Source organism: Caretta caretta, chromosome 7 (assembly GCF_965140235.1).
Source record: "Caretta caretta isolate rCarCar2 chromosome 7, rCarCar1.hap1, whole genome shotgun sequence".
NCBI classification, from domain to species: domain Eukaryota; kingdom Metazoa; phylum Chordata; order Testudines; family Cheloniidae; genus Caretta; species Caretta caretta.
Genome location: NC_134212.1, coordinates 94,937,678 through 94,950,136, shown reverse-complemented (window position 1 = coordinate 94,950,136; position 12,459 = coordinate 94,937,678). Strand labels below are relative to the sequence as shown.

The 12,459-nt window shown below is 43.7% G+C and overlaps 2 protein-coding genes across 3 annotated transcripts in view; one reads left to right on the top strand and one right to left on the bottom strand.

Moving 5' to 3' along the window:
• The window catches only part of CPEB3 (cytoplasmic polyadenylation element binding protein 3), a 187,528-nt gene extending 187,303 nt beyond the window's left edge, over positions 1-225 (bottom strand). The window contains exon 1 of one of the 2 annotated variants that reach the window (XM_048855998.2): positions 87-225. The gene's annotated coding sequence lies outside the window, so the exon portion shown is untranslated. Of the gene's footprint in view, positions 1-29 lie in introns of both variants that reach the window. The other variant, XM_048855995.2, reaches the window with a different exon arrangement.
• Positions 226-289: 64 nt separating this feature from the next.
• MARCHF5 (membrane associated ring-CH-type finger 5) overlaps positions 290-12,459 on the top strand; it is a 77,956-nt gene continuing 65,786 nt past the window's right edge. Inside the window, exon 1 of the mRNA XM_048856004.2 lies at positions 290-575. Coding sequence (XP_048711961.1) covers positions 532-575 — 44 coding nt within the window. The 5' untranslated portion in view covers positions 290-531. The remainder of the gene's footprint in view (positions 576-12,459) is intronic.

Here is a 12,459-nt window from a genome sequence, read left to right as displayed (position 1 = left end):
CGGAGAAGGAGAGGGGACAGGGTGCTGACCTTTCCAGCAGCAAGTGCGGCCATCCCGCCACGTCCCCCTCTGAAGGCAGCACCCACCTGCCCCGCACTCGACACCGGGGAACGGTAGCAGCAGCCGCAGCGCGCGCCCTGGGGGCCTTTAAATCCCCTCAGTAGCGGCAGGCGCGGGGACTACATCTCCCATGGTGCGCCGGTCGCCCTCCTTCCCCAGCGCTCTGACGCGCGGGGGAGGGGGCGGCCTGGCTCTTACCTCACAGAGGTGCCGCCCCCCTTTCCGCTTACTCAGTCCGCGCAGGGTATGGAGCCTGCGGCCTGCACCCGATAGGAGTCACCCAGGGCCTGTCCTGCGCCTTAGCGGCCTGTCCTGCGCCCTGCCTGCGGCGGGGGGGCCTGCCGGAGCTGCGCGCGGGGGGAGGCCCCCGTATCCCCTGCGCTCGTGTCAGGCTTCGGGCCCGGTGTTAGGCCGACTCCTCCTGATACCGCTGCTGCAGCGGGGCCTCCGGGGTCCCCGCACCCAGAGAATATGTCGGACCAGGCGGGCTCGGCGCTGCAGCAGACCATGGACAGGTACGGGGGAGAGAGGGTGCGTGTGTGGTAGTGGGGGTGAGATCGATACCACCATGGATACCGGGGAAGTGGGGGGCGAGTGTGTGTGAGCGGTTGCGTCCAGGCCTGGGGTGGTGGGGAGACATAGAGGGAGAGGGGGAGTGTGCCTGCGGTGGGGGTAACCACACATATCTAGGGGAACGTGTGTGGTGGGGGAGCTCTTGTATGTTTATTCTCCATGAACTTGGGTGTTTGATTGTTTCACCTGTGTGTGTACCAGGCGCTTCAGGGAGACTACATCTCGGTGAAGTATGAGTCTCAGAGAGATGATCTCAGATAAGGCACCAGGAGGTTTATGGAAAGTAAAGTTCTGGGATTACTTGTTTTTGTACAGTGTTTAGTCTAATTCCATGAGGGTGGCATGAGAAAACTGTGGGACAGACTATGGAAAGAAGTGGAGGAACGTTTGCCTTTGGTTAAGGCACTGTATTGGGATTCAAGGTACTTCCTGGCTCTGCCACAGACTTCCTATCTCACCTTGAATAACTCACTTAGCGGCTATGTACCTTGTCTATAAAATAGTGGTGATAGCACTTTCCTATCTTATAGGGATGGTGTAAGGATAAATTAATCAGTGCCTGTGAGTTGCTTAGGTACTAAGGGACATGTGTGTCTAGAAAGACTTGGGAAGGGATGTAGAAGCAAAGGAGTATTACTCGTAAGGGTTATAAAGGACACTGTAAGCATAGGAGGTCTCATGGAAGAAAGTTTGGAGATGCAGGTAGGAGAAGGCCGAAGAAGAGAAGTATATGACCTGCAAAAGAAAAACAAATGGGTATGTGCATTTGTTGTTGCTTTATGATGTTAGCTGATACATAAGAATGGCAACGCTGGGTCAGATCAATGGTCCATCTAGTCCAGTATCCTGTCTTCTGACAGTGGTGGTGCCAGATGCTTCAGATGGCGGAACAGAACAGGGCACTTTTTTGAGTGATCCTCCCCCTGTTATCCAATCCTGGCAGTCAGAGGTTTAGGGACACTGAGAGCATGGTGCTGTGTGTCTAACCATCCTGGCTAACAGCTAAGTTCATGGAGGATAAGTCCATCAATATCTATTTTTTTTTAACCCAGTTGTACTTTTGGCCTTCACAACATCCCCTGGCAATAATCCACAGGTTTACTAAATTGTGTGAAGAAGTATTTCCTTATGTTTGTTTTAAACCTACTGCCTATTGATTTCATTGGTGACCCTAGTTCTTATGTTATGTGAAGGGGTAAATAACACTTCCTTAATTATTTTCTATACACCATTTATGATGTGGAGAACTTGTCAGTCCTTCATCATAAGGAAGCAAACAGGGCACAAACCCAATGTGTTTCTCCTTTACAGGTCACCTTTAAGGAAAGTGGAATTAGTGAAATGTAGGCTGCCATCAGAAGAGCGATGGACACTAAATTATGTGAGGAAGGGGAAGAGCTGTGTGCAGCGTTTATGGTGAGAATGAGGAGTTTGATCTAGGAGGAGGATGAGGGTGATATGGTGGGAAAGAGAGAAGCAGATAAATTTGGTGTCTGCATTTTGGGTAGGATGGAGGAGTGCAAAGTTAAAGTCAGGCCAGCCAGAGAGAAAGAGGTTATAATCTAGGCAGGGGATTATCAAGGAGGTTGCTGTAATGTAGGCAAGAGATTACCAAGGGTTTTGGAAGCAGGAATGAAAAGAAAGAGTTGGATTTTGGAGCTACTAAGAGGGACCAGTGTCAAAGTGAACAACAGCATAGATATGAGAAGTAAAGAAGAGAGGAGACAAGGAAGAAAACAAAGGTGGGGAGAAGATGGTGGAATTACTGTGACTGAGAAAGGAAGAACATTCTGAAAAAAAGATCTGGGGGAACATTGCAAATCCAAAACAGAACAGGTTTTCAAACAGTGGAATGTGTCCACTTGTACTTCAGTATCTTCTAAATTCCCCTCTTTGTAATGCTAGTATTTCTTTTCTTGCTTCTGATAAAATTGGTGCTTTAGTGTTATACACAAGTCCTAAAACACATTTTGGAGGCTCGTTGCAGCCCCACATACAGATATAATATCACATCACAACTGTGTAGCTTGTTCCAGTGAATAAATCTTCTAAGGTGATAACAACCTGAGTTGCTTTACACTCAGCCTCATTATTTCCGTTGTGGGTTAGTGTGTTAATGAGAGCTAATGGGTGGTAGTTGGTACAGCTGAGGTCTTAGACTGGTAAATGGGTACGGTGACCTTTAAAGGCCGGGGGGGCGGCAGACCAAACAAACACTGGGGTTGTGGTGTATTTTTGCTACTTTATGAATTTGGAAGGCAGAAATGTTTTTTCTAAGTAAAAACTGTTTTTGGCTTGTTTTTTTTTCAGGTTTTGTGTATCATGGAAGACTCTTTAGGGCATTGCCTACACTAGAAAAATTACCCATTGGCAAGTGTCAGTAACAAAACATGTTCAGCAGTGTTTCAGAACCCAGGTCTGTATTTGCAGTTAAACTGTGCTCAGCACCAGTTCAACTGCATCCATTGTCAGCAATAGGTAATTTTTCTAGAGTAGACCAGGCTTTTGCAGCTGAAAAAATAATGAAAGTTAAAGATCACAAGAGACTTAAAGATGAACAGCTGAAGGGGAAGAGATTTTTAATCGGACATGATATTGATTAGTTCCTATGCCTTATGAACACTTTGGTGAAAGAGGATGTGTTTGTTATAGATTTTACATGCAACCTGTTGTCTCAAGGTGTGTGAACTCACCATACACATCACTGACAATATCCTTCCCAAAAAAGTCCTCCAGCAAAACTAGGGAACACTACACTTGATGCTCCAGATATTTCTAAGGTAGAAAGCAAGCAGAAAGTCACCTTTTTTTGCAACCAGGATGGGAGAAGGGGCTCTAAGTATACAGGCAGCATGAAAGATGGTAGAGAGGCAAGTGTGAGAAAATGACAGTGGTAAGGAGGAGTAAGCCTGGAAGAGTTTGAATTTAATTGAGAATGCAGCAGGGTGCCCAAAAAGGGAATTTAGAGGTACTGACATGTATATAACATCAGTCAGTAAGGATAACACTCAGTGGTATTTCTTTCTGATTGAAGAAAGGTTACAAAAGCCAAAGAGAAGGGTAGTGTTCCTATGCATTGTTCTTGCCAAGGTCATATAGATATGTGTAATTGCTTTCATTATGTTTTGTATGGTGGTCAACAAGAGAAACCTTAATATTTGGCTCCAAAAAATATGATGAGTGCATGGATTTTCAACATTGGGTTATGAACAAATTTCAAGGGAGTTACAGCCACCCTTTCTTTCTACTTTGTCCTGTTGATAAATGAGGGGGGGTTCTTGGGTAGATACCCAGCTACAGTAGAACCTCAGAGTTACAAACACCTTGGGAATGGAGATTGTTAGTAGTTCTGAAATGTTCGTAACTTCGGAACAAAACGCTATGGTTATTCTTTCAAAAGTTTACAACTGAACGTGGCCTTAATATAGCTTTGAAACTTTACTATGCAGAAGATAAATGCTGCTTTTAAACACTCTGAATTTAAATGAAACCAGCACAGAAACAGTTTCCTTACCTTTCAGATCTTTTTCTAAACTTTCCTTTTATTTCTTTAGCAGTTTACATTTAATACAGTATTGTACTGTATTTGTGTTTGTTTTTTTTTCCTCCTCTCTGCTGCTGCCTGATTGCGTACTTACGTTCCAAATGAGGTGTGTAGTTGACTGGTCAGTTCTTAACTCTGAGGTTCTGTTGTAGTTGGAAAAAGGTGTGCTGCTATGGAAAAAGTTGAGAATCACTCTGTTAGTGTCTGATAACATCACCTGAATGACTTATAATTAACACCATATCAGGGTGGCTGGATTTAATCCGTTTTTAATAATGATTTAAATTAGCAAGCAGGAAATCTTGATATAAAGAAATGATTTTAATCTTGTTTTGCCTTTGTACTACTTAGTTATTTTCCTAAAGAAAGGTTGATTCTCTTTGATTTGTAACTAAATATAGACCTTACTTTTTGCTGATCAGGAGGAGATACTATACCAATCCACATTTATTTAAGCAATTATGTAGCTCAGCAAACATTTATTTGGATTATTATGATAGAAAATGGAGAATGATGCTTTTCTTATTTACTAGATTTTTTTTTTTTTGCTATTTATGTTAAGTTGCTTTGGGGGTGGAAATTGGAATTCAGTTAAATGCACAAAAATAGCATTTTATTTTATTTTTAAAATATTTAAATAAAGAAAAGTTATAAAAACATGTTTTACATTTAAAACTGATTTAGATAAAGTAGTATCTGTGGTTAATGAATTGAACTGATTATTTCTGATCACCATCTCCTTCAGAATTTTAGAATAATAGATCTCATCCTGTCACACCTCATTTTTATTCATATATTGGTAGAGAAAAACAAGCTTTTCTGCTTTTTCAGCCCCCAGTCAATTTTTCAATTTTGGATGAACTAGTCATTACATTGCATTACCTGAATAATCTGAAATGAAGAAAATATTCTCTCTGTACCTGCAGAAGAGGCTACTGCTGTCAAAAGCTGGTTTAGCACTTTAACATACTCTGGTTCCAGGTGTTTAGCCAGTTACTTTCACTATGGTTTGACTTTCTTTAAAACTTCAGCAGCAAACTTGTACTGCTTGAAAATAATTTATTTAATTTAAATGATTGATAGATTATAATAACTTTAGGCCTTAATATAGTTTGTCGTCATTTCAAATTTAATTTTAAATATTCTTATTTTTAAAAAGAAAAATGTACTGTATTTTAAAAACTTGATTTAAATAAAGTAAATTTTTGTCCCCTTTGAGTACGATTATCACTTCTGGTTACAATTTTTTTTTCTCATTGATATGAAGACATGGATGTTGAACAAGTACACTATTGCAGGAATATATAAGTATAGGATATTCTATGTACAGAATTTCTGGTGTTGAAGTATTTGATCACTACATAGTAAGCAGTATAATTTAAGAACAGTGAGCTTTTTGTTTTTAATCTCCTCTTTACAAGTGAGATTTTAGTGTTTATAGTTAGGGGCTGGTAGGAATTTCTGCTATCCCTCTGGAGTAATAATTATCAGAAGAATCTATTTTTCATATTTTATTTTAATATTTATTTAAATCTGATACACATGGCTGAAGCAGATATACTGGCTGTTACCATTTATCCAATATTCAGAGTGCACGTGGACTAAAAACACCAAACCATTGCATTTAATAAATTAAAGAAATATTAATACATAAAATTCATTTAGTGTGGGGTTTTTTAAGTGAAGAGAAATTTTCTTACTTAAAAACAAATTACACTGTTGCATTACATTATTGAGCCTCCAACATGGTAACCTATGTTCAAAACACAAATACGACAATCTGAATCCTTCCTGCACTGTCAGTAATCGCTTAAGGTACAAACAAGGCTCCGCCATCCTTGTCTATCCTGGGCCACTCTTTACATGTCCTCTGTTAAGTCCCATACGTTTTCCCTTTGTACTGTTTGATAGAGGTATTCTTTAGATTGACCCCTTTATGTTGCTCCAGCTGCCCAATGGCATGCCTGCTGTAGCAGATGCTCCTGCTTCATTCTTAACACAGATATTTCTCTCATTTTCGGGATAATTTTGGAGATAAGTTGTTGAACTGTAACAAATCTCAGTGTGTGTGTTATACATTCATTTCTGTTTACCACCTAGTGTGTTTCTGAGGCATTTGGATCCAGCTTTCACATCTGTACCTTGAACTGGAAATAATATGTAAGATGAAGATTTTTAGTTGGTCTTTAAATTGTAGAATCTCCTACCGCTGTAAACACCCCGTTATTCTGACATAGTAACACCACCTCTCAAAGTGGTGCAGAGCTATGGTTGATGTATTTAGGTTGATGCAATGTGTATGTAGACACTGCATTATTTATGTTGACCCTAAATTTCCTCCAGCAACTGTCCCATAATGCTCCACACTGATTGTTGTGGTCACCATTGTGAATTCCATTGCCCATTGTGAATTCCACTCCTCCCCTTAAAGCCCCATGAATTTTTGAAAATCCTTTTCCTGATTGCCTGGTTTGGTGAGCATATCTAGCAGCTCTCTGTTGTTGAGTGCAACTGCCCAGCTGACCATGCTGGCTACACTCCAAGTTGGAGTAGACTGGAGATATTGGATCACCTGTGGGAAGAAGAGGCTATGCAGGCACAGCTCTGAACCAGCCAGAGAAACGTCAACATCTGTGAGCAGATTGCTATGGGGATGCAGCATAAAAGCTATGACAGGACCAGCAGCAGTGCTGTGTGAGAGCCAGGGAGATGCGGCAGGCATACCAGAAGGCCAAGGAGACCAACAATTGGTCCAGTGCCATGCCACATGCTTGCCACTTTTACGAAGAGCTCTATGCCCTATTCAGTGGGGAAACACCTCCCCATAGCACCATGGATACTCTAAATAGCCCAAGTCTGAGGCCCCTGCCGCGAACAGCGAGGATGAGAAGGCAGTAGATGAGGAAGAGAAATATGGGGATCAGGTGATGGGGGGGGGAATCCATCTGGTCAGGGAGTCAGGGCCTGTTTTTTGACTCCACTGCAGTCCAGTCAGGTCTGCCAGTCAAGCACAGGTGAGCCCAGTGGAGGGGAAAGAACCTCAGGTAGGTGTGTAGATAAATAGTTACAGGGATGGTACCCCCAAAGTAAGTAGGACACATCTTTTGACTTTTCATTACTTTACTTGTGCTAGAAGAGGTAATGGTACAACCAAGAGAGATTGAGGTGTTATCAGCTTTCCATTTATGCGGGTGTTGGGAGTGGGGCGTGCAGAGAGCAATTTATTTCTGTGCACCGGGATGTCCCTTGAATCCTCTTGGGAGATCTCGATGAAACTTTCATGGAGATACTCTGCAGTCCTCTCCCAAAGATTTCTGTGAAGGGCTGCCTTATTTCTTTCTCTGTGGTAGGACACTTGCTCATACCACTCAGCGATGACTTCAGGAGGCACCATTGCAATATGCAGGCTAGCAGCATATGGCCCATGGCAACTTTGGGATGCCAGCAGCAGCTGTATTCTCTCTGCCTTTGTCACCCTCAGGAGTGAGATATCAGCTAAAATCACCACTGCCTGTGGAAAATAGTGCCTGTATTCAGTGTCATTTCCCCATATTTCTAGATTCATGCAATTGAGCAATTCCCTCCTCATTTCCCCAACACCCGGCGGGCCATACTCACTATGGCTGGTGCTGTGACTAGGTCGTGCACAAGCAATCCCAAGGAGAATTAGTTTGGCATCTTAAATTTCACTTTCCATAGTGAATACACTGACAGTGGTACCTCTGGGTGTTTTATCTGCTGTTGCTGCCACTGCAAACTTCAGGGTCTCTTCCCCCTCCACCCCCCACACGCCATGCTCATAGAATGCCTGAGCCAGTAGGGTCCTGTATCAGACCATGAGCACAGGGCCTGGTCCAGAGGATGAACATTGCAGACAGCCTGGAGAAGGAAAGAGTGGAGAGGAGAGAGGTCCAGGAGTCCCTGTAGGAATAAGAGGGAGATGCACCAGGACATAATGGGGCTTCTCATGTGCAGGTTCAGCAATCCCAGGATCACCTCCCTCTGGCCCATGAGAGAACTCAATATCAGGACCTCCCTACACCCCCCTCACCCCCCCCAGCATCACACATGGCATCAGGTGTTGCTCCACTACCCCTACCACTCCACCCTGGGTGATGTTAAAAACAATCACAGCTTCATATTCACTCATCTATGAAAGTCACAGTTGGTGTATGTATAGTTGAAATGGACATGAATGTTCTTTCCCCTTCAGCAGTTCTGTTCTATTTAATTTAAGTTTTATTAAGTTCTTAATGTATTTGTTTTAAAATGGCATGTTTTTTGCACTGATTTTGTTACAGAATAATAATCTATTATTTGGAACATAATTCATCTTTATCAGTTCACAACATATGCTGCTGAGTGCTCCGCAGTTCTGAGAGCAACCAGTTACCTGTAACTGTGCAGTAACACACAACTCATAGGATCAGTAACAAAAACAATTAATAGGTGTATTGACAATGTTATATTCTTTCATATAATTACTCTGGCTCACTTTTAAAATCGTCTTTCAAAGCCTCCCTGAGCTGTATAGCTCCATGTTGAGCTCTTCTAATAGCCCCTGTGTCTGGCTGTTCAAATTCAGCAGACAGCCACTCTATTTCTTTCCACCACCCCAGAAACTTTTCCCCCTTTGCTACACAGGTACTATACAGGACATAGCAGGCAACCATTACCATTGGGATATCTTTCTTGCTGAGCTCCAATCTTGTGAATAGACAATGCCAGCCACCCTTCAAATGACCAAAAGCACATTCAACTGTCATTCTGCACCTGCTGAGCTGCTAGTTGAACCTTCCCTTGATGCTCTTGAGGTGGTTGGTGTATGGCTTCGTGAGCCAGGGGAGCGAGAGGTCGGCTGGGTACCCCACGATCACTACTGGCATTTCAACATTGCCCATGGTAATCCATCGGTTGGGAAACATAGTCCCTGTTTGTAGCTTTCTGAATAATCCTGTGAGCCTTCCCAGCCTGCCCATATTGATTTCAGTGAAGTGTTCCTGGTGATCCACCAATGCTTACATAACCAGAGAAAAGTAGCTCTTTCTGCTGATGTACTCAGTGGTAAGGTGGTCTGGTGCCAAAACAGCAATACGCTTGCTGTCTGTTACTCCACCATGGTTTGGGAACCCCGTAGCTGAAAAGCCATCCACTATATTCTGCACGTTGCAGAGAGTCGGTCCTACAGCAGGAGGTGATTAATGGCCCTGCACACTTGCATCACAACAGCCCCTGCAGTGGATTTCCCAAGCAAAACTGATTCCTGACTGACTGGTAACTATCTGGCATTGCAAGTTTCTACAATGCGATCACCAGTCACTTCTCCACTGTCAGTGCAGCTCTCATTTTGGTGTCCATGTGCTGGAAGGCTGGGGCAAGCTCAGAGCACAGATCTAGGAATGTGGCCTTGCACATCGAAAAATTCTGCAGCCACTGCTTGTCATCCCAAACCTTCATTATGATGCGATCCCATCAGTCAGTGCTTGTTGCTTGGGCACAGAAGAAGTGCTCTGCCATTTGCAGCTGAATTGTTTTTCCACAGCAATCTGTCCTCCAAGGAATTGTCATATTCCCCACGCATTTGGTGGTTCTTGCGGCTCTGCAAGTATTGAAGGATTGGGCATCCTGTGCTTGCAATTCTTATGACAATAGTGCAGAGCTATGCAGGCTCCATGCTTCTGTCAGAAATGGCAGACAGCAAAGAGGGCTGTGCAGGTTTGTGGGATTTTTGAAAACAGGCACAAAAGTAATGGCATACAGATATAATTATGGGAAGTTGGCCCCATGCTCTTAGTTACCCCTGTGTGACTTGTTTCGGCCTCATCATGTATTGTCAAAACTTCCTGCAAGTCAGTGCGCTAGACGTTGGCGAGTTGCACAGCGGGATGCCTACCCATGGCACACCACACTCTGCATCTACACAAGCACGCCTAGTGAGTATGCATAGTGCAGATGCAAGGAACCAGGTATGCACGCATGCAAGCAATATACTAAATGCGGAAGCTCTGTACCAGAGGTGAACAAACTAAGGGCCACATCTGGCCCGCGGGACCGTCCTACCTGGCCCCTGAGCTCCTGGCAGGGGAGTCTAACCCCTGGCCCCTCCCCCATTGTCCTCCCTCCCGTGCACACACGTGGGGAGCTTGTACGCACCCACCTCCCAGACTTTCCAATAAGCCTGTCCTGCTGCTCTGAGCAGCATGATGGGGGGGGGGGGGGTTGGATAAGGGGCAGGAGGTCCCAGGGAGCAGTCAGGGGACGGGGCGATTCGATGGGGTGGAGGTTTGGGGAGGGGGGCGGTTAGGAGACTGGGAGCAGGGAGGGTTGGATAGGTGGTGGGGTCCTGGGGGAGGGGGCAGTTAGGGACGGGAGTCCCGGGAGCGGGCAGTCAGGGGACAAGGAGTGGGGGGGAGTGGATGGGTCGGGGGTCCTGGGGGGCCTGTCGGGGGCAGGATAGGGGTTGTGGATAGGGGTTGGGGCAGTCAGGGGACAAGGAGCAGGGGAAGGTTGGATAGGGGGTAGGGTCCTGGGGGGCGGTTAAGGGAGGGGGTTCCAGGAGGGGGCAGTCAGGGGACAAGGAGCAGGGGGGGGTTGGATGAGTCAGGGATTCTGAGGGGGACAGTCAGGGGGCAGGAAGTGGGAGAGAGCAGATAGGGGACGGGGCCCAGGCTGTTTGCGGAGGCACGGCCTTCCCTATGGCCATCCATGCCGTTTCACAACCCCGCTGTGGCCCTCGGGCCAAAAAGTTTGCCCACCCTTGCTCTATACTGATGTAACTTGATGTAAATTTGTAGTGTAGACATGGCTTAAGAATAATGCTCTGATATTACAAAGAAGCTGTTGTCTAGTGTTTGTTCAAACTGTAGTGATATTTCATCATTAAATCACAGCTGTGATTACTCCAAGCACTTGAGAGCTTGAGTTCAGATTTCCTACGTATATCTTTAATGCTCTCCTTTTTCCTAATCTATTTTCTTTCAGTTTGGGCCATTTGATGTAGAGCTGAAGGGACAGTTTTTATGGCCCTTTTTTGAAAAAGCCACTTGGATCAAGCTTACAGAGTTTCTTCCATGTCTTGATCTAACTTTAGTGTTCCTGTGTCAGGTCCAACAGGACAGGGTACTGAATCTATTGACCCACTGATCGCAGTGATTCAATGGCTTTTGATTTTCTTTTCAGATTAGGTATAATTCAGGTCATGGTGACAGTGCAAACTGAAGAAAATTTTTTTATAGAAGCTCCAAATAATTGAAGTTAAAGTGACTAATTTTGTTTTTTATGCATTATAATCTGTTACAATCAATGATGAACATCTGGCAAATAAATTGAATGTAATGAAGAACCATAGCAGCATAAAAATCCAGGTAAATTGAAGGGAGAAAATATATATAGTATCAATCTGTGGACAGAAAGCTAAAGATGTTTAAGAATTTGTGAATTATACATATAGTAGATTAATCATGACAAAAATTGCCTATAAGCTGAAAAATAAATAGTTTCTGCTTGAAGGTCTCCAATAATCCTCCTCTACTTAATCAGGGAGCTTCACCAGGCCTGATGGAAGATTTTTAATCTCAGCTAGTAACCCACCCTTGCTAATAAGTGTCTTTTCTGTAATTTTCCATGGATTAGATGACTCTGGTTAGCTCCTCAGAAGAAACCCAGTAGACTGTACTTATATGGAACAATTATAATGGGCTATGTTTGCCCTTCTTACCATCTGGACTCTTGTCTCTCCCAGGAACAGAAATTTATGCAATGGTTACCTTCCTTCCCCCAACTAGGGTAGATGTTGAGAGGGATCCCATCACAGGAGCTGCTTCTGGATCGCAGCTAAAGTCTCCATCACCTTCCCAGCCAGACCTGAATAACTATGCTGTTGAAAGTTTACTTTGAAAGAAATGGTGGCAGAAGTGAATCTTTTTTCTCTTCATTTTATTCACTGTAGTTGAGCTTCTAAACCACATGCAATTTGTTTTATAGTTTATAGATGGACCCTAATCACTACAGGCAATGTAGAATTAACAGAATAACTTAGTTGTAAATAACCTCTAAATGTTTGTCTTAAATAATGTTTCCACATCCAAGGAAATAATTTTTTTAACAGTCCCTCAGGTGTACTTTCCTGGTTTTGTTTCAGCACTTTCATTAAAGTTACATTCTAGGAGCGTGGGCTGCCAGAAAGGAAAAGTGTTCTTCCTTTTTTTCTTAACAGTATATAGCACATTGTTTTTAAAAAACATTGTACATTTAAAGCAAAAACTTAATGCTATGCAAATCAT